Source organism: Salvelinus fontinalis, chromosome 20 (genome assembly GCF_029448725.1).
Source record: "Salvelinus fontinalis isolate EN_2023a chromosome 20, ASM2944872v1, whole genome shotgun sequence".
Lineage (NCBI taxonomy): Eukaryota > Metazoa > Chordata > Actinopteri > Salmoniformes > Salmonidae > Salvelinus > Salvelinus fontinalis.
In genome coordinates this window covers 29,191,070-29,213,279 of record NC_074684.1, presented here as the reverse complement: position 1 = coordinate 29,213,279, position 22,210 = coordinate 29,191,070, and the positions used below count along the sequence as shown (strand labels likewise).

General features: G+C 41.8%; 1 protein-coding gene and 1 long non-coding RNA gene across 2 annotated transcripts; one reads left to right on the top strand and one right to left on the bottom strand.

Moving 5' to 3' along the window:
* Positions 1–305: 305 nt before the first annotated feature.
* sytl3 (synaptotagmin-like 3) lies at positions 306–10,225 on the bottom strand. Its single transcript, XM_055873129.1, has 15 exons — positions 7,987–10,225; positions 7,358–7,573; positions 6,699–6,766; positions 6,241–6,292; positions 5,587–5,653; positions 4,776–4,854; positions 4,034–4,155; positions 3,535–3,657; positions 3,040–3,212; positions 2,757–2,859; positions 2,381–2,551; positions 2,121–2,229; positions 1,789–1,894; positions 1,407–1,609; positions 306–946 (listed from the first exon to the last, which is right to left on the bottom strand). Exons 1-15 carry the CDS (start codon positions 8,082–8,084, stop codon positions 855–857), a joined length of 1,782 nt encoding a protein of 593 aa, XP_055729104.1. The 5' UTR covers positions 8,085–10,225; the 3' UTR covers positions 306–854.
* LOC129817665 (uncharacterized) lies at positions 2,493–3,791 on the top strand. The gene is made up of 3 exons (XR_008753750.1): positions 2,493–2,578; positions 3,521–3,630; positions 3,715–3,791. It is a non-coding gene; the product is annotated as an uncharacterized LOC129817665 (long non-coding RNA).
* Positions 10,226–22,210: the final 11,985 nt, after the last annotated feature.

Here is a 22,210-nt window from a genome sequence, read left to right as displayed (position 1 = left end):
TTCACTCTCTGATCTTCTGACTTGAGGGACGTGGTCCCGTGTGGCTCAGTTGGTAGAGCATGGCGCTTGCCACGCCAGGGTTGTGGGTTCAATTCCCACGGGGGGACCAGGGTTCAATTCCCACGGGGGGACCAGGATGAATATGTATGACCTTTCCAATTTGTAAGTCGCTCTGGATAAGAGCGTCTGCTAAATGACTTAAATGTTTAAAAACGTTAGCTAGGGGTTAACTACAGGTTACAGAAACTCATGAATAGAAAGGACAAGAAGAAACTAAGAAAGAATGAGACAACCACATGTTTCCTTATGTTGTAGACAGTCACTCTCAGACATTTAATGACTTTCATTCATTCAATGTTATCAGGTGAGCATGCTTAGCACAAGGAATATTCCCTTCAAAATACAACTTAACCTGATTTTCCACTTTAATACCTCAATTGTAGGCCATTTCCCAAGGAAAGTGGAAAAATAAAGTTGGGTTGTATTTGAGTGGAACGTCCCTTTTAAGTAGAACATCCTTTTAATACATAAAAGGTAATCAATTGAACATAAATAGTTAATAGGAGGGACTTTCACTAAGCAAGGGCCTGGAGGTCAGTGCAAATAGAGGTAAAGGTAGAGTAGGGGCTCTATTCAGTCTGTATTGCTGAAATGTAAAAGTAATTTCATATTGAGCCGACATCCGCAACATTTACCGTAAATGCAGACTCCGCTACTGCGGGAGCATTGTCTTTAAATTTCAATCACGCTGAATTTCTGCGATGCGGATTGAATAGAGCCCTTAATGTGCCAAGGTTTTTCTTGTGGGGAGACCGTGTCCAGTCCAGGTGCTTTTTTCTCTGTTGACTCTGACATCATGTTCTCTTGCTGTTGATGTTGGCTTGCATGGGTAAACTGAAGTCATGCCACATGTTGGGTGTCTGCAGCACCAGTTGCCATGATAACCCTAAGAGACACGTGGTTAACAGAGAGTGCCAGGTCAGTGATATCATCAGTCCTTCCTTGCTTCCTCTCACAAATATTTTTTCAATGTTTTCTGTGAAACCAGAGACTGCACTAAGCTGAGTCCATCACACAGAAAGAGAGAGCACGAGAGAATGAAAAGAGAGAAATTATATATGCTAAGGAGAGAGAGTCCTCAATACCCTGTAAGGTGAAATAGGTGAAACCTGTTTCCTCAGATGGCTCTCTAAATTCCATTAGTGTGAAATAGGACGTCTGGCATTTTAGACAACTGGAGTTGGTATTAGATAAAGTAAACCCAGTTGAAAAACAAATAATGTATCTCACCTCAAGTCCCCTTGGATGGGCCTGGTCAAACTTTTCTATTTACGCCATTTCATTTTCATGCAAACTGATTCAAATCTACTGTATGATTGTAAAGGTATGACAGACAGCCATATTACCGGCTTCCATTCTGACCCAGCCCAGGAGGCGGTCTGAGAAGGTAAAGGGGGCGTGGTCCCAGAGGTCAAGCTCCAGAGTGCAGATCTGGAGGTCATAGGGCGTGACTCTGCTGAAGAACAGCTGGTGAGACCACGCCGGACTGGGCTTCTTCAGGACAGGGGTCCTCTGGACCAGCTCCCTGGGCCCGGGAAGAGTCAAGCACCTAAAATACAAACATGTAAAGATAAACATCTAGTTGATAACACACACACACGTACTGTATGTAAGCATGCATGACACACACATGTACTCATAGATACATAAACACACAACACACCTAGAACAGACAGACGCACAACAATATCACACCCCAGCAAACACCCACACTAATCATACATTTACCCTTTCACATAGGTGTTCTGACTATTGTTTGCTTTAGTGGGCAGATTCCTGGCACCAGTGACGAGAACAGTCAGTTGACCAACATCATGTGGTCCAATATGAACCTCTGTGAGGAGGAACAAAAGAAATCAAGGTCATTTCAAACCAATATAAGGATCTTCTGACCACTAGTGCTGTAAAAACACACTGTAAACTGTTTCAAAATTAGGTCTTATTCATTAGACACCAAACAGGCGAAAACAGAATGAAACAGGGAGGGACTAACTGAGATATAAACATTTGTTTTCTGTAGCAAAACGTTTTGGTGCGTGAATGGTAGAAAGTTAACTTACCATCTGTGCGGCAAACCCAGGACGGCTGGGACAAGGAGGTGAACTTCATTCTGACCATCAGTTCTCCTGCTGTATCCTGCTCTACTGCACTCCCTTCTGGACTCTCAGGCTATTGACCGAGAGAGAAATAAGAGTGAGATAGACAGAGGACAGAGGAGACATACCAGCAAGTTGAACAAAACTTTTCCCCCAAAATATTGTTTTATAAAGATAAAGGGTATTGTGTGAACGTTGCTTCATGGTCAGCAGTTATACCCTACCTTTGGGCACAGGGGGTACCAGTTGGAGCCCTGGGTGGTGCTGTCCTCCAATATACAGCCCTCCAGCGGGACGAGGACCTCTCCCAGAAACACCTTCTTCTTCAGGGTCGCAGAGTGCCACACAGACACCTGCAGAGTACTACTGGACAACAAGGGGCTCTCCATCTGGCACTGTGCATCAGGGAATACAACACATAGGTGGGTGAAAAACAGGAGATTTCATTGCCATGGAGCTTATTTCACTCACTACTTTTAAGCCAGTTCAGGGTATTCTTTAGACACTAAATTGAAGCTTGTTTAGATTTTCAGTTGAAAAAGTTTTTACTACGTTTTGTAGTGTCCAAATGAATATGACCCATAATGTTTGTCTCCTTACCTGTAAAATTTCATTATAAATGGGATCCGTTTTATTCCTCTTGATAGTTGTCTTCAGTTTGCTGCTCTGAGACTTCTCCGGCAGTAGGTAGACTTTGACGTACCTGCCCATGATGTTGACACATACAATACAGCGTGAGGAGATCTAGTTTGCAAATGGATATATCAGTACAACAGAGAATAATAATCTAGTATCAAAGACATGGGCCTCCCCATTCAAGTCAGCATTCAATGATGGGTAGGGCCTATTTCTATAATCTGGTGTATTGAGTATTAATGCATACGGGTGACACTTCTTCCTCTTGATATCTCCATACGCCAGGTTTCTGCAGCCGTTTATTGTGATCTCCAGGCAGGAAGTCATGTGGTTAAAGGCGATGGCGAGCTTTAGCTCCCCTGTCACTCTGTTGATCTCCAAGAGACCACAGTCTGTACCAGTGCTACTAGCACTACTGCCCTGTAATATTAATATATGTTTTATATACAGATCAACATGTCACATTGCCTCTTTAAAAGGATGTTATGACAGCATAATGCAGGTCTATTCCGTAATGTATTCAGATGATTTGGATGCATTCCTTTCTAGCTTCTCCACCAGCTACAAGACTATGCAGCTATGCGAGACATGAAAAAGACACGACAACCACATAACAAACACTAACAACAATCCTTATCTGATAAAATGTCAAATAGATTGTGAAGTTTGGCACGAGCTGCTGTTGCACAAATCCCTGTGTTCTTTATGTCTCTTTTCTTCATCATCAGGGCACTCAACTCACCCTCTTTCCCCATGAGTACTCTGAACCCAGGGAAAGGTCCTCATCCGCCCCTGACGAGGAACTGCTCTGGTCATCATTCCGGCTCTTCTTGAATAGGTTGGTAAGACTGGGGCCTTTGGTAAGCTGTGAGGAGAGAGGTTGTGTCTGTTTAAATATAGTATACTTTTGTTCATTTTCTAGTGAATTTCCAGGGAAGCGCAACTGGTACTTGAATCCGGTTCCCTGCGTCTGTCAGTCCAACATCTTAGCCATTCCACCGAGAGGCTTGAACCTCTTGACAAGATGGAAATGTGTATTATTATTAAAGGTTGTTCCAATAGCTGTTTCTAAAGTCTCCCTCTTTCCTGTCTGAAATAGTTGTCAGTGTCATACGATCAATATGTAGGTGGTGTCTCTGATTTTACCCCAGGGGTTTGACGAAATATATATGATCTGTCTGACTTGATAGTGTGATACTTTGACAAAGTTGAGGGGTTGATATGTATTTGGTTTCTCTTACATTGTTGTATTTGTTGATGTTTGTGTCAGAGAGGCTTTTCCAGCCAGTGCTCTGTCCCCGCCTGTTGTCCACTGTAAGAAGATCCTGTTCCACTCGTACATCCTGTTGCGAGCTGGAGAACCCTGCAACCCGAACGGTAGGGCGCATAACACACAGACCGTCTCCATCCATAACATAGCACTTCTGACGTGCTGCTTGCGAACAAGCTTTAATATAGATATCATATCTTATCTAATTTCCTAGGTGCGGTTTCCTTAACGCCGACGACTGAGCGTAAGGATATCTTATCGACAAATTACATTAAGGTTTGCGATAACGCTCAGAGGAAATGTGTCACTGTTTTGACTTTCTTGGATCCTAGTTCTCATTAAGATGTACATAAAATTACTTCACATTGAAAGATCATAGTTTTTTTTTTTTTACAGAGACCTTGGCTGCGTTTCAAAATCATAAAAGACACACCATAGTCCACTTACCCTCGCCTTATGCCCTTGGGGGAATCCCTGTAGCCATATTTGTCGTCGGTCCAAATGATTAGCCAAGCAAGGGAAGTTTGCAACGTAAACTTCTGCGACAGAAGTTTCCTGGACTCGAACCCAGGATTTCTAGTGGCACAGCTAGCACAGTGATGCAGTGCCTTAGACCACTGCACCACTCGGGAGGCCCAGGGTGTGTCTTTTAAGTGTTTGGAATGCAGCCCTTTTCTTCGTAAATACCAAAATGGCTCAAAAGAGTCACTTACTTCTCATGTGGCTGGTGAAGGAAACCATCAGGTCCTCCATAGACTTGGTGAATGTTTTTTTAAAGGAATTCTTCAGTCCCTAGAGATGATTGACAATACATCTGACAGACCAAGTCACAATTGTGGTTCATGAAACTGTGAAGGAGTGAGCCCTTCACAACCTATTTATTGGATAAAATAAGTTGTATGCAGAATCCCTTTCATTTTAACAATTCATAATTCCAGGCAATACTATAGCTGCAATGTCAATTGCACCTCTTGGATTTTTTGGACATAATGTTAAAATCATCTATAAGTGACTTTGTTAAGCTTCAATCAATTTGAGATACTTTTGGATGATTTGGACATGATGTGTGAAAAATGCTAATATCGGGCTCATGACTTGAGTGGGATTTGTGCCACAAACGCTAAAATGTTAGCATGTGGAAACATAACCAAAGCATGGATTGCTGCCATACCATGTCCATATACTGCTTACAGATTAAGGAAACCAATGCCATTTTGTAATTTGGGTGAACTATCCCTTTAATTGGGTCTGTATCTTGATTAGCTAGTAAATTGAGTGGCTGTTTTAACACAGGTGTGGTCCCTCTGACCTAATTATTGAAGGAACTGCCTTTAACAACGGGTGTGTCATTGTTTGAGAGATTATTGTGTAAGGTGAGACAGTTTTAGCCATACATTGTGTACCTTTTTACTTGGTTTATCCTGCCGTTTTACAATAAATTAAGCATTTTTGCACATGCTACTTCTCATAGTTTTTAAAGCCTTTTAATTGGTAGATCATTTGGATATCTTTATTTCACCTTACCCCTGATCTGCTGAAGGATGGACCATCGTAATAGGGTGGAGGGGTTGGCGGAACGACTGTTATATGACTAGAAAGTGAAACACACACACAGAGAATGCTATTTCCATATTTCTATTAAACATGACCTATAATTCATTACAATATAAGTTAAATACTTTTTCTTCCCCCCCAAAATGTAATTAAGTAGTTTAAAAAGCAGCTTTTCTGTGTATGAAAGGTGTGGGTGTATACTGGTTGCTAAAAATAGTAATAACAAGTAAACAGCTGATTGGCCAGGCCAGCCAATGAGACGTCTCGGCCAAAAACGTGACATCACGTTATATGAGGAAATGCCAAACATTTTTGAAATAGTCAGATAGTTTGAAGTGGGTTTTTTAAAGGTTTTTTTTTCTCACACAAATGTATGCTTTGGCCACACAAGTATAGGATAAGTAAACCATTATTTGGGCATGACTTAACAGAATGAGCTTTTAAAAGTGATATTTCCACTGAACAGTGTTTTGCCCACCAATTTCTGATGAAATTACATGTTTTTAAATATTGATAAAGTACATACCTGCATCTATCTGTGTCTTATATCTCTATCAGACACTATGGTCACATAATACAGTAGTATACAATACATTGATAAATTATGACTGCCCATCGACTCACCTCAACCTCTGGTAAGACTTTAGTAGTTTCTCCCCAACAGTCTCATGCCTTTCTGTAAATGAAAAGAGTATTGCTATAGCTGCCAACACCTGTACACATACACTATTAAATATTACTGTTATGGACTCTATCCCACTCTCCCGGGCAATGGCCTAGCAGACAGCAACAATGCATTACTCAGTCAAAGCAGTTCTCTAAACCATACACACGTCAGAAGATTATGTAGAAGACCACTTTTCAATACCATGCAAACAACTGAAACACATCTGTATGATGTATTACTTGACTAGTCATGTACTGTATAGCTGTGTTTTTAGACATACAAGGCATCTTTACATTTTAGTCATTTCATGCGTGCATACAGGTTCTTACTTTTTCATACTGGCATTTTACTTATGAGAGAATTATACATATGAATTATGAGAGAATAGGGCATGTGAAGGGTAAAGGAAACAAACCTGTGTCAGGTGGAAATTTCTTGGCCCTTTCTTCCAAAAACCACTCCCCGGACCTGATCTTAACCTCCCTAAGAAGTGTGAAGAAATGGATTTTAGATTAATTATCCTTTGTTTACCAGGGCTGTTAAATTCTGGTCCTGGAAGGCCGAAACACTTCTGGTTTTTGTTTCTACCTGCTAGTAAATTACACTCACCTGTTGTCCCAGGTCGGAATTAGTCCCTTATAATATAATAAGAAGGACAGGATGAAGGACAGGATAAGAAGGAAAGGATGAAAACCAGAAGTGTTTTAGCCCTCCAGGACCGATATTGAACAGCCCTGGTTTAGATTACAAAGGAAATACTGTACATTTTGTCAGTTCATTCTCTCAACATGTTAACACGCCTTAAAATATTGAATAAAGGATAGAGGATACCAATAATAAAAAGGTTAGAGCAGACATTCTATGTTACGGCACTGACATGACAGTATGTTATTGCACTAACATAAAAGTATATGTTATAGCAATGACATAACATTCTATGTTACAGTGCTGACATGTGAGTCTATGTTACCGTTCTGGTATTGACATAACTTTCTATGTTACAGTGCTGACATGTCAGTCTATGTTACGGTTCTGACATCTAAGTCTATGTTACGGTACTGACATGCCTCCTACCTGTAGGCGTGGCAGACGGTACACTTCCAGTCCAGGGCGGACACGCCCACGCGACACTTGTTGCAGACGCGGTGGCTGCAACCTCGGCACACGGCGCCCGAGTTCCAGAACATTCCCAGCGGCCTCTGACAGCGGGCGCAAGTCCTTTCGCTGTACTGCCGGGCAAAACTCTTGGCACCTTTCCTTCGGATCTCCTGTAGCTCCATCTTCAGCCTCCTGTAACAGTAGATGGTGGCAGGTGGAGATACAGCGCAGGAGGTTGGTGGCAACTTAATTGGGGAGGACAAGCTCGTGGTAATGGCTGTAGCGGAATTAGTGGAATGGTATTAAACACATGGTTTCTATGTGTCTGATGCCATTCCATTTGCTCCGTTCCGGCCATTATTATGAGCCGTCCTCCCCTCAGCAGCCTGAGGTACAGTAATGATGGCAGTGCTTTAACTGTACTGATCATCTCTTCGCATCCACTTTTACATTTTACACCAACAATTGTAAATACTATTTTAAGGAGTGTCAGTTCAGCGTTGTCATTGTCATTTTCAGTCTCCACAGATCCTGAAGTACCCTCTGAGTGTTGTTGTTATACAGTGTGTCCATGCAGTAAATGTGAAGTAAATTATATTGTCTACCTTATCCTGTCGTCATCCGTGCTGCGTACAAGTTTGTCTCTCTGAAGAACCTCCAGAACCTTCTCTCTCTCCAGAGCCTTGAGCACACCCAGATCCATCTGTAAAAATGTGAGTTTCTTTCTTCTCTCTTCCCCACTTTACCTCTCTAGTCTCTACTTTTCTCTCTCTCTCTTGCTTCTTCTTCTTCTGTCTCCTTCACATCATACCACTGTCTCTCCCTTTCTCTCTCCTCCCTTTGTTCCACCCTCTTTCTCTTTTTATTGGGTGCCGGATGCTGCTACAAGCTGGACAACGTCTTCACTTGTTACCAGACTGAGGGCAGAATGAAAGTCATGTTGATTTCGCTGCACAGTCAGAGACATCCCATGTCCCCGTCACGATATTCACAGAAGCTCTCTCCGCTTCGCATCACAGACCTTGATATGTTTCTGCTCTGGTGACCAGCACTACCTCTTACGCTCTGCTCTCTAACCCATTCATAGTGTTGCATCCAAGAAGCAAACTCTGACCTATAGTCGCAGGGATCCTCTTCACAAAGTCCGATGACTGATGTTCACTAGGACAAGAAAAGAGCAACCAGTCATTCAGTCATTGTAGCCCTCACAGTAATGTCCCACTCACTAAGGCAGAACATGGAAAGACCAACAGAATGACCATGCCGTATGCTGTGCACAGGAGGTTGGTGGCCCCTTAATTGGGGAGGACGGGCTCGTGGTAATGGCTGGAGCGGAATAGGTGGAATGGTATCAAATACATGGTTTCCATGTGTTTGATGCTATTGCGTTAACTCCATTGCAGCCATTATTATGAACTGTCCTCTTCTCAGCAGCCTCCACTGGTGCTGTGTATAATGCTACAGTATCAAAGCCATCTGATAACCCATTGAACGTATCTCGCCCTTCCTCCCAACTCCTGTATTGTACACTTTCCCTTAATGCCACAGTGCTTTGCTCAGAATAGTAAATCCCATTTGGTCCTGCCACAGCGCCCACATGCACCGCTCCTCTCACAGCAAGCTGACTACTCTGCTACGGTAATGTAGTGATGCTCCAGTGAAGGCATCACACACACAGACACACGTTATCCAAATGCCAACCGCTGCATTATTAATGTCTCTGTTTTTCTTTTTTCCCTTTTTTCTCAGAGTGTATTTTAGTTTGGGAGAGGGGATGTGATCTGAAGCATGGTGAGAAAGGGGGAAAGAGCCTCATTAGTGATTGGATGCCACCATGTGTTGTCTCTGCACTTTTCTATGGCAGCAGAGGGCCACTGTAAACAATCAGTGTCAAAATTAATGTGATCAGTCCCCCATGGTGAAGCAGCAGCATCTTTATGTGTCTGTCCCAAATTCCACCCTATTCCCTACAGCCCTATGGGTACTGGTCAAAAGTAGTGCACTAGATAGGGAATAGGGTGTCATTTGGGACGCATTTTCTGCATTTCTTGCTTGCTTGAGGAAGCCAGCAGTAGGATGCAGGGTGGTATGCCACAGGCCTTGTGATATGTCATGCTAATATTTTTCAGTCTACGTTTATTTTCAGGGCTGGGTTTTATTTTAATGTTACCACCCACCAGCATGGCATTTATTAATCAGAAACACTTGCAAAGTTCTTCCTCTTTACGAGTCGTGAGTGAGCTGAGCAATATAATCGATTATCTTTAGCTGAGCCAAACAGCTTTTCGCCTGAGCTATGGAGCAAATTTATTGTTTTGCACCTCCACTTTTCTTTTGCAGCAAATTATCATAATCCATTAGATAATTTGTCAAGTTTCACTTATTTTTGAGCCAGTCTGTATTTTATAAATGGTGAAATTGATTGCATTTTGGAATCCCTCTTCCCCTGTCGCTCCGAGATGAATGGTTTGACCATACTCCACTGCTTTGATAGCCTTATACGAACCATCCTGATCTCGCCAGCTCACATTCTGGCTCCGTTTCAAACTCAAAGTAGACGGCCTTAAACCCTCAGCCCTTGGGGGAATTCACTTGGCCATATTTGTCGTCAGTCCAAATGAATAGCCAAGCAAAGGAAGTTTGCAACGTCAGCCCTCGTTTTTAATTGAGTTTGCGAGTTAACAATTATGTTCACTTCGAAGCCTGAAACGCCCCATAATTCAATTCGCTATGATTGTACATCCGCTAAGAAAAGTTTGTCAAAACGTGGAACCTCATCGTCAATATGGAGTCAACATACAAATGTAAGTAAAAACGAATGTGAATAAGTTAGAAATTGTGCTACTAATGCACAAACACGTCTCATAAAAGTAATTATGTTTTTGTTTGGTTAGCTTTTGGAAATTGTAGAAATAAAAATGTTTTCCTTATTCAGAAGTAGTTAGGCAGGCTAACGTTAGTTAGCTAATTAATTTGCTATCATACAGTAGACGTATATTAATAATAATATAGTTAATATAAGTAGACATGCAATCATAATTGACTAGCGCATATAAAGCACCCACAAGTTACAGGTGGCTGAAAAAAAAACAATACCCGTGGGGTGAACGAGTGACGATATTCCGGGAAAGGGCGGTCCATTTAAAAATCATCCCTTCCTGCCTCCCTCGCCCCTTGCTCTGCAAGGGGAACCGCGTCAAACGTCATGATAAGTCGTCAGAGGTGTCCACTTAATTTGAGGGCTGAGGGGATAGGGTGTGTATTTTAAGTGTTTGGAATGCAGTCTCTGTTTCGTGTAGAGCAGGGGTGTCAAACTAATTTCGCATCGTGGGCCACATACGGCCTAGGGAGATGTCAAGTGGGCCGGACCATTAAAATTATACCATACTCTGCTATAAATAACCAAAATATCATGTCTTTCCTTTGTTTTGGTGTAAAGAAGCACAAGAACATTAGGAAAATATTGAAATTTAATGAACTATCCTTTTACAAAACATTTCATGAAACACCTCATATTTCCTTAGACAAATGTGCAATTTACTTTTATCATTCACAAATATGCATTGCAACTGATCCCACTGATTGTACAAAGGCACAAAACTTTAATTGGTACTGAAAAATATAGTAATGCACTTTAAGATTAAATGAGACTTTTAAAGAAAGGAATTTTTAAACCACTTACACATACGCATATAAAATCTAAATGTAATCCCTGCGTACACCGTACAAACTAAGGAGAGTGATTTTAAATGTGTAATGAAGAAAGTGTTCGCCTGTCCTGTAAATCTGTAAACTTCATACATGAAACATACATACACATACAATACATACTGAAAATTTATGGAGTTGTATGAACAGTAGAATTCCATCGCACAACTTTTGTTTTGAAGCTGCTGACTAACATTAAAGTGCACATTTTTTAAATCACCACAGTAAGGATTCATCTTCACAGAGCTGTATTCTTTCAATGCAAACAGTATCTAAGGCAGCATTTTAAAGGTGTTAGTCTAGTCTGGACTTGTATTTGTTCCTGAAACTTGGCATCTTTTGGCCTGTACAAGTGCATCAACACCAGGTGTCATGTCCTGACTAGCTGTCACTTTCAGAATGTCATTTAAGTGCTTGTTTGTGAGCCTTGAACGCATTTTTGTTTTATTGATATTCATCACTGAGAAAATTTGTTCACAAAGGTAGGTTGTCCCAAACATGCACAAAATTTTAGCAGCCAGGGCTGTTAATTTGGGGTACCCTGGTAGTAGATACTGATAAAAATCTGTCCAGACCTACAGAGGCAAATTTGCCCTTCAAATCTGCATCACACTGCAAATCAATTATCTCTAGCTGAATTTCGACCGGCAGATCAGAAGCTTTAACTGTGAAAGGTGAGCGAAAAACTGAAAATTCTGTCTCAAGTTCACCAAATACCTGAAAACGTTTCTCAAACTCCCGCAGTAGTCCTGCAATTTTGTCTTTGTACCGTTTCATGTCCGCATCAGGTCTGGTCACACACACATCTCTCAGACAGGGGAAATGAGCAGGGTTGCCATTTGCCAGTTGCATCTCCCACAAAGTCAGCTTCAACTTAAATGCATGTATGTTGTCAGAAAACTGTGTGACAACTTTTTTGCGGCCTTGCAACATTTTGTTCAGATTGTTCAAGTGTTCAGTAATATCAACCAAGAATGCAAGGTCCCGTAGCCATTCCTGAGATTGTAATTCCAACACCGGTTTTCCTTTTTTCTCCATGAACTGTCCGATTTCCTCTCGTAGATCAAAGAAATGCCTCAGCACAGCGCCTCGGCTTAACCATCTCACTTCAGTGTGGTATGGCAGGCTGTGGGTAATGTTGCTGTCGCTGAGAAGTTTGTCAAACTGACGATGGTTCAGACCTCTGGACCGGATGAAATTTACAGTGCGAACAACCACCTCCATGACGTGGTCCATTTTCAGCGACTTGCAACACAATGCCTCCTGGTGCAAAATACAGTGAAATGTCCAGAAACGATCTCCTCCATTAAGGGCTTGTACTTTGTCTTTGAACTTTGTCGCGACACCTGCTTTCTTTCCGACCATGGATGGCGCGCCGTCTGTAGCCAGGCTGACAGCGCGGGACCAGTCCACTCCAACTCTGTCCAATGCAGCAACGACAGAGCCGAAAATGTCCTCGGCTGTTGTGGTGTCCATCATTGGCACCAACTCAAGAAACTCTTCAGTAACAGTCAATGTCTCATCAACTCCTCGAATAAATATGGCCAGTTGGGCCACGTCTGTGATGTCAGTGCTCTCGTCAATTGCCACGGAAAATGCAATAAATGACTTGACTCTCTGTTTCAATTGACTGTCTAAATCTGCCGATAGTTCCGAAATCCTCTCTGCTATAGTATTCCTCGTCAGGCTAATATTGGCAAAAGCTTGTCGCTTCTCGGGACATACAAGTTCAGCCGCCTTCATCATGCATCGTTTAACAAAGTCACCGTCGGAATACGGCTTCGATGCTAATGCTATTTCGCTAGCAATTAGGTAGCTGGCTTTTACCGCTGCTTCACTGACTTCTCGGCTCTGGATGAAAGTTGACTGCTGTTTCCTCAGACCCGCCAGCAATTCGTTAATCTTATCTCTTCTCAGTTGTCCTTGCAAGCCGTCATATTTTTCGCTGTGATGAGTCTCGTAGTGGCGTCGAATATTATATTCCTTCAATACCGAAACTTGTTGCAAACACACCAAGCACGAAGGTTTTCCGTGCATCTCTGTAAATAAATAGGACGTGGTCCATTTTTCTTTGAAAATTCTACACTCCTTATCTACTTTTCTCCGTTTGGATAACGACATTTTGGCTAATGAGGGTGTAGCGGAGAGGTAGAGACCAAGGTATTAACAACGTCGTAACAAGCAGCAGATGGCGCATTGATACCGTCTGCTGTTTTCAGTCTGTCTCAGTGATGCGGCTTCTACTCTGATGGAAAGAGTGCGCCCCTTAGCGGATAATCCATGAATTGCAGCGAATTAAAAATATTAATTCCATGTCTTTTATGCATTTTTTCCACTTTCAAATTATCCTGCGGGCCTGATCGAACCTCCTTGGGGGCCGGTTCCGGCCCGCGGGCCGTATGTTTGACACCCCTGGTGTAGAGAAACAGAATGTGAGCTCGCGAGATCAGGATGGTTCGTACGAGGCTAGTGCTTTGATTGGTGCATCTAGAAATCACAAGTGTCTATTCTATAATGAAAAGGCATCCGCACATGTATTTTTTACGGATGTATCGATTTTGTGCTGTTGTAACATTTCTATTGTTGTTTCGTATCCGATGCGTTCAGGTTGTTGATACATACAATATAATTTGCGGGGTGCATCATGATCAAAGTCATTGTAGCCTATCATTTCACTTCCCCTAGTTGTGAGAACCATGTCATGTGTAGTGAACTACATTTAATTCAACTAGAAATTTAATTACATTTTACAGTAGCTTGGTGGTAGTTTAACTAAATTCAAATCTTGGTGGTGTTTTCAGTATTTCATTACTTTGACATGTGATGTAGCTAACTACTGGAACTACACACTACTTTTTTTGCTAAATGAAAACCAAATATGGGTGAAGTTGGCAAGAATTTACTGATAAAAAAACAAAACATAAAACCTGCCTTATTTTTGCTTGAATCACTTTGTGTGCAGGCTAAATTACACATTCTGTTGACATCGGACTCCAGAGTGATATGTTTTTGCAATTTTTGGTCTATGACATTTCAGATGTAGATATGATAATTATCTAGTAGTTTGGATGTAGTTAACTACTTTTCTAACTTTCGCTTTAATGTAGCTGAACTTCTTCCAGTGTGAAGTAATTGGTAGCTAAGTAAACTATATTTTCAGAGTAGCTTTCCCAAGACTGGCACGGGCTGACTTGACATTGCTGTAGCTAAGCCGAATAGCCTACCAGCAGAATACTTAAGGTTGCACCGTGTCCATTATAATGTAGTCCAAACCGTTCAATAGTTAGGCTAGCCATATTACTGGAGCTTCATGTTATTCTTTCTATGGCGGATTCGCTGCCGCAATATATAGAATATGCCGAAACTTTAGAGATAATAATAGATGGCAAAGTCAAAGATACTTCCTATACATCTGTGGCAAAGTTTTCCCTAACTGCTTCGGACAAATCCGGCCCCAGAACCAGCCAAAGCCTAGCCATCTGGCAAATTTTTTGAATACAGTGTAGCAACAACATATAACTTTAGCTATCTAGATAAAGTTAGCATGCTAGCTAGCTACACTGACAGTTTCTTGTTGTTACTTCTCCACTCCACGTGGAAATCACCACAACATTCCCATCCCCAATTAGTGAATGCGCATTATCCGCCTGTGTCATTCTTCAGAGGTGAAACCTAAACGAGAATTTCCGCAATAGGACAGAATTATGGGGGGGCCTTTAAAGCAAAATTCCTAAAATTCTACACAATTTGTCATGACTTATTCCATGTTAATATGATATGAGTGAGAATGGCTAACAAGATCAATGTGACCACATGGTGGTCAGGCCCCCTAGTCATGTGCGCTGTGTGCCTGGTTGGTATTCGGCCATGATTAACACAAGTTTAGATAGCTGACCAACTGTCAGCTAATTGAGTGACTGACATAATAAGAAAGAAACTGCTGATGCACAACCAAGTTTTGAAATTGAATGAAATTGTATTTTACTATTTTCACTCTCAATAGTAAATTGAGACCCTGACTGAGTAAAGAAAAAAGGAAAAAAAGTGGGCCCCATGAGAGTATAGTGCGTTCTCACAGCAGCCTGGGGTCCTAAGTGACCGCTTATGTCGCTTATGCCTGGAGCCGGCCCGGTGTGTGTGTGCGCACGTGTATGTGTGTGGGACCACATACTTGTCTGTCTGCTGTGAGAACTCATGGGGCCCACAGACACGTTACCCAAGCATATAAACGTTTCCTGGAAGAAGGTAGCTCGCTGCTAACCAATACTTACTTACCTTACTCAACTCTTCCGAAGAGATGTACATAACAACAGGAGACTCCACCATTTCTTCAGTGGTGTAAAGTAATTAAGTAAAAATACTTGAAAGACCTACTTTCGTAGTTTTTTTTAGGGTATCTGTATTTTACTTTACTATATTTTTGACAACTTTTACTTCACTGCATTCCTAATAAAAAATTATATTTTTACTCCATACATTTTCCCGACACCCCAAAAAATTACTATTTACATTTTGAATCCTAGCAGGACAAGAAATGGGCTAATTCACACACTTCTCAAGAGAACATCCCAGGTCATCCCTAATAACTCTGATCTGGCGGACTCACCAAACACGTGCTTAATTTGTAAATTATTTCTGAGTGTTGGAACGTGCCCCTGGCTATCCGTTAATAAAAAATAAAAAATGTATGCCATCTGGTTTGCTTAATATAAGTCATTTGAAATTATTTATACTTTTACTTTTGATACTTAAGTATATTTAAAACCCAATACTGTTAAACTTTTACTCAAGTAGTATTTTACTGGGTGACTTTTACTTGAGTCGTTTTCTATTAAGGTATCTTTACTTTTACTCAAGTATGACAATTGGGTACTTTTTCCACCATTGCATTTCTGTATCCTCACAGTTCAACACAGATACCAAATATAGCTCCTCTGAAATAGGTTCAATTTCTCACCAGGGTTGAGATTAATTTAAATTCAGTCAATCTAGGCAATGATAAGCAATGACTTTCTACTTAAATTGTTAAGTTAACTCCCTGAATTGACTCAATTGAAATGAATTGACATGTGGTGACTCCAACAGTGTTTCTCACAGAAGAGATCTAGCGCCCATCGGCTGCCGAGGCTATGGCTATGGCTATGGCTATGCAGACAACTTAAAGAGAGCACAGATGAAACAACCACAGAATAGAAACCTATGAGTTGCTTTGCAGCAGATTCAGAATGAGAGCAATTTCAAACACCTACAGTACCACTCACAGTCATAAAGACAAATCCTAAATTCTTGCTCTGTAGATGCTGTAGATCATTTCTAAAAGTAATTTACCTCCTTAGTATACTGCTGAGCATTGCAGTAACGGAATACGCAATAGTCCTATACTGTGGATGGCAACTGGAAGGACTAAATCCTAATAATCATCCAGCAATGCCAGGGTTAGGTAGAGGCCACCAAGCTGACAAGGCCTTGAGGCATTGACCTCATGGAATAGCTAGTTTCTTATCTTATCCTTAAAGTTGCCTCATGTGCAAACCAATTTAACAAAAAAAAACAATTGTGGCACTTACTGAAGAACAGTTACTGTATCAGCTGCATGAGCCGTTTCCTCTCAAAGCCCCCCCCTCCAAAAAAAGTCAAACAGTCAGATGGAGACAGGATCTTACCCCTTGAGCTGAAGCCTCAGTACAGCGCTGTTTGTATGACTCGTGGTCAACCTGAGAGAGGCAGATTCTTATGTGCAGCCAAAGGTAACAAGGAAAACACTTCACTTTCTGTTTCCTTCCTTCCTGCTGTCACACAACTGCTGCTTGACAGAGCTGAGGTGAATGAGGTTGGTTGAAGTGGCCCCGGGTGCAATTTCTTTTTCCTTTGGTTTTCTTTGTTGAGGGCCCGGTTTAGGGTGTGTGTGGCAGTGGTGGAAATATTTTTGTAAAATTACCCAGTGTTAATGGAACCACATTGTGAGAGATTTTGTTGTTGTCTTGTAGGCTCTGCCTTAATTTGTGCTGTCTGACACCTGGAGTTGCAAGGAAAACGGTCCAGGAACAAAGGACAATTTTTTATTTAACTATGCCCAAGGACTAGTCAGCCCTTTATCTCTCTGATACAGTATCCAGAGCGCTGAATAGTGAATGTGGTAGAATAATACTATAGTATCCATGTCTGGTTTCTGTCTGAAACTTTTTTACTGAGGATAACTCTGATGGTATCTATATGGATGTATGATCTCAGTGGTAACTTGTATCTGTACAGGGTGAACTCTGAATTACTATATGCAAAAAGGTTTTATGGTCCTCTCAGGCAGTGGCGATTTTAGCATGTCAATCTTGGTGTGGAAAACTCTAAGCCACTACACAACACAACACTAAACAATGCATTAATTGCACTATAAAGCTGACAAACGGTCCCCACAAATTGTTAGGGTCTACATAAAGCTGTCCCAACAGCAGAGCTTTCTTTTCAGCACCATGGAGCGAATCTTTAACACTGCTACACCTGGCTATCAGCGAAGCCTTGTCTGGCAGCAAAACAGTTCATTCAGCCTCATTTACTGACTTTAAAAAAACATAGATGATATGGCTGACTTGCTGAAGCAAATGTGGTTTCTACTGACAATTGAGATGTACAAACTATGGCATAAGGGGACGATGAGCAGATAAGAGGCAATCCGTAATTTCGATTAAGACAATGAGCGAGTTAGGATGGATGTAGTCAATATAACTATTTGTTCAGCACTTTTGAACTGTACAGCGACAGAATTCAGAACATGGGCTGTTCTTACAGTATTCTCCCTTTACACTAAGTCAGAACTGTAGGATAAATAAAGGGGGCATATAAGCAGACAATGAAAGCTCTTACAATATTCGATGATGACATTTCTCTAAAACAGGCTATAGGCTACATGTGCACCACCAAGTCAGAACAGTAGGCTAAGTTATGAGGGGGAAAGGTACCAAATTATTAGGGTGAGGCACATGGGCTATTAACAGCTTACTAAACAACATACACTTAGCATTACTTTCTTAGCTACAGTATACATATCTCCCTGGCAAATTATATCATTTATGCAGCAGCATACAATACATTTTTGGACTCACCTTGTTGTGCTGTGCTCACTTGAACAGGAAGGTGGCACAGTGGTCCTTAGTGGGCAAATTTTGACATCAAACTTTGTCATCAAAATCTGGCATTCTCCAGATTTAAGGTGCTTTCAAGACAACTGGGAACTCTGAAAAAAACAAGGTCTAGGCCCAAGTTCCTGACTTGGAATTCCGAGTTGGATGTCCGTTCAAAATGTATTTTCCCAGTCGGGGCTAGTCTTTTTCCAAGTTCCCAGTTGTCTTGAACTCACTGAAGTCAGAGATTTCCCAGTGCCGAGTTTCCAGTTGTTTTGAACGCGGCAGAAGTCCTGCTGGATTGACAGCATGGCCAATGTAGAATGTTTATAATTTTAAGTTTGGAAAAGAAACCCTTAAACCCAGACTTGGACCACATACCCACTCCACTGAATAGCCGGCTAGTGATTGCTTTACAAAGCTTGCAGTTAGCCACTGATCAAATCAAATGTATTTATATAGCCCTTCTTACATCAGCTGATATTTACATTTACATTTTAGTCATTTAGCAGACACTCTTATCCAGAGCGACTTACAGTAGAGTGCATACATTTTATTACATTTTTTACATACTGAGACAAGGATATCCCTACCGGCCAAACCCTCCCTAACCCGGACGACGCTATGCCAATTGTGCGTCGCCCCACGGACCTCCCGGTTGCGGCCGGCTGCGACAGAGCCTGGGCGCGAACCCAGCCCAGCCTGGGCGCGAACCCAGAGACTCTGGTGGCGCAGCTAGCACTGCGATGCAGTGCCCTAGACCACTGCGCCACCCGGGAGGCTATATCTCAAAGTGCTGTACAGAAACTAGCCTAAAACCCCAACCAGCAAGCAATGCAGGTGTAGAAGCACGGTGGCTAGGAAAAACTCCTTAGAAAGGCCAAAACCTAGGAAGAAACCAAGAGAGGAACCAGGCTATGAGGGGTGGCCAGTCCTCTTCTGGCTGTGCCGGGTGGAGATTATAACAGAACATGGCCAAGATCTTCAAATGTTCATAAATGACCAGCATGGTCAAAAAATAATAATCACAGTATTTGTCGAGGGTGCAGCAAGTCAGCACCTCAGGAGTAAATGTCAGTTGGCTTTTCATAGCCGATCATTAAGAGTATCTCTACCGCTCCTGCTGTCTCTAGAGAGTTGAAAACAGCAGGTCTGGGACAGGTAGCACGTCTGGTGAACAGGTCAGGGTTCCATAGCTGCAGGCAGAACAGTTGAAACTGGAGCAGCAGCACGGCCAGGTGGACTGGGGACAGCAAGGAGTCATCATGCCAGGTAGTCCTGAGGCATGGTCCTAGGGCTCAGGTCCTCCGAGAGAGAGAAAGAAAGAGAGAATTAGAGAGAGCATACTTAAATTCACACAGGACACCGGATAAGACAGGAGAAGTACTCCAGATATAACAAACTGACCCTAGCCCCCCGACACATAACTTACTGCAGCATAAATACTGGAGGCTGAGACAGGAGGGGTCAGGAGACACTGTGGCCCCATCTGATGATACCCCCGAACAGGGCCAAACAGGAAGGATATAACCCCACCCACTTTGCCAAAGCACAGCCTCCACACCACTAGAGGGATATCTTCAGCCACCAACTTATCATCCTGAGACAAGGCCGAGTATAGCCCACAAAGATCTCCACCCCGGCACAACCCAAGGGGGGGCACCAACCACCAATTGATCCCTTCCAAACCACTCATTGTTGAATTTGTGATTTCCAACTTATGTAATGTTTATGTCCAATGGCTGATGAGAACCGCTAAGTTTTATCTATAATTTCTCTCCATAATTTCTCTTCATATGACAAAGATTGAAAAGGATTTACCAGTAGATTGTTGACTTGATTCATGATGATGACTGCTAGCTAAGATTTTAAGTCTGATGTTGACATGATCAGTCCAATCAAAGCTAAGCTACAGTAGATATAACTTGATTTGAAGTCATTTTATCTGTGGCCAATGACCTTGAGCCTTCTTGGATGGGCACTTCTAATGTAACTCAATGGCAGCACCAAAGGGCCTTGAATTTTCTAGCTCTCCCCGTATATTTTGCAGTGATGTAGTGTCCCTATGAGTGACAGAACACTGAGCAAATCACAGTGCAACTAGAGAACATTACCATCCCCTAACTATCCTGTATCCAGTCCACTGAGGAAGGTTGTTTGATCAGTTCTTATTTCCTAGACTTCTAGGCCTAGTAAGCATCTCTTTGTTCATGCTTTGTCCTATGAGATAACCTTAGGATCTATATGCTTGGAATAATGCCTTGTAATGCTTGTTATTGCTTTGTAGCTTAAGCTTAATCCCTTTTATGTGAATCCATTCATTGTACAATGTTAATTGTCTGTATCAAAGGAAGATATTTAATTCTCAGACCAATTCTTGTTAGTCAACGTCAACTCATTTCCTAATGCTTGCTTGTAAATTTTTGTTATCTTTATGGAGTCAGATAACCATTTTAATAGGCTAATTGCTAGGTCTTATTACGGGTTGCGTGGAAGGTATTTATAATATCATACATGACAGATATTACTGTCCACTACAGTCTTGCTGTGTTAAACAGGGCTTTATGAGTCCCCAAGGTCGTTCCTGCCCATCCTTTGCAGAGATTGTTGTACACTGTCGCTGTCATTACTTATGGGCAGATGTGTGAGGAAAATGCAAACTTTTAATTGTTTTACTTAATGGGAAAATAATGGAGGTATTCAATGTTTTAGTTTAACCCATGTCAAAATGCTCTTGACTTGTCGGTTGCTTGTTGTGGATAAATTGGTGCACACTGCTGAAAGACTGACAACTTCCATAACGCCAGTAGAAGACCAACTAAAAGTGGGAGCCTCTCACTGAGCCAGTGTTGACCCCCTGTGGCAGTTGTTAATATGTATATTTTTAGTTTTTATTTCACTCAGTGGTCATGCTGCTGCTCGCCCTATGGTCATTCCACCCCACACCCTCAAGCCTTTACTCTGCCTCCACCCCAATGGACATGTATATATTCATCACTGCTACAGTTATGTATATAGTTCTTTTTCGATTATTTTTATTACCACTTTCATTGTTTTATTTCACTAGTCCTGCATGTTGGAGCTCCAAGCTTAAGATGTTCACTGTACCCTGCAATCACACCTGCAACCCTGTACATGTGACTATTAAACAATCTAAATCCCTGAATGTTAGAGATCTACCGGTACTCAGTTTTTCACAATTCTTAGCATTTAATCCTAGTAAAAATTCAATTTTAGGTCAGTTAGGATCACCACTTTATATTAAGAATGTCAGAATAATAGTAGCGAGAATTATTTATTTCAGCTTTCATTTCTTTCATCACATTCCCAGTGGGTCAGAAGATTACATACACTCAATTAGTATTTGGTAGCATTGCCTTTAAATTGGGTTAAATGTTTCAGGTAGCCTTCCACAAGCTTCCGACAATAAGTTGGGTGAATTTTGGCCCATTCCTCCTGACAGAGCTGGTGTAACTGAGTCAGGTTAGTAGGCCTCCTTGCTCGCACACGCTTTTTCAGTTCTGCCCACAATTTCTCTATAGGATTGAGGTCAGGGTTTTGTGATGGCCACTCCAATACCTTGACTTTGTTGTCCTTAAGCCATTTTGCCACAACTTTGGAATTATGCTGGGGTCATTGTCCATTTGGAGACCTATTTGCGACCAAGCTTTAACTTCCTGACTGATGTCTTGAGATGTTGCTTCAATATATCCACATAATTTTTCGACCTCATGATGCCATCGATTTTGTGAAGTGTACCAGTCCCTCCTGCAGCAAAGCACCCCCACAACATGATGCTGCCACCCCTGTGGTTCACGGTTGGGATGGTGTTCTTCGGCTTGCAAGCCTCCCCCTTTTTCCTCCAAACATAACAATGGCCATTATGGCCAAACAATTCTATTTTTGTTTCATCAGACCAGAGGACATTTCTCCAAAAAGTACGATCTTTGTCCCCATGTACAGTTGCAAACCGTAGTCTGGCTTTTTTATTTCGGTTTTGGAGCAG

Coding starts and splice junctions, on each gene's coding strand:
- sytl3 (XM_055873129.1), bottom strand. CDS start 8,084: ATGGATCTGGGTGTGCTCAAGGCTCTGGAGAGAGAGAAGGTTCTGGAG. Junction 4,855..5,586: donor CATCCTTCAGCAGATCAGGG/GTAAGGTGAAAT, acceptor AATCATCTCTAG/GGACTGAAGAATTCCTTTAA. Junction 2,230..2,380: donor GGTACCCCCTGTGCCCAAAG/GTAGGGTATAAC, acceptor CTCGGTCAATAG/CCTGAGAGTCCAGAAGGGAG.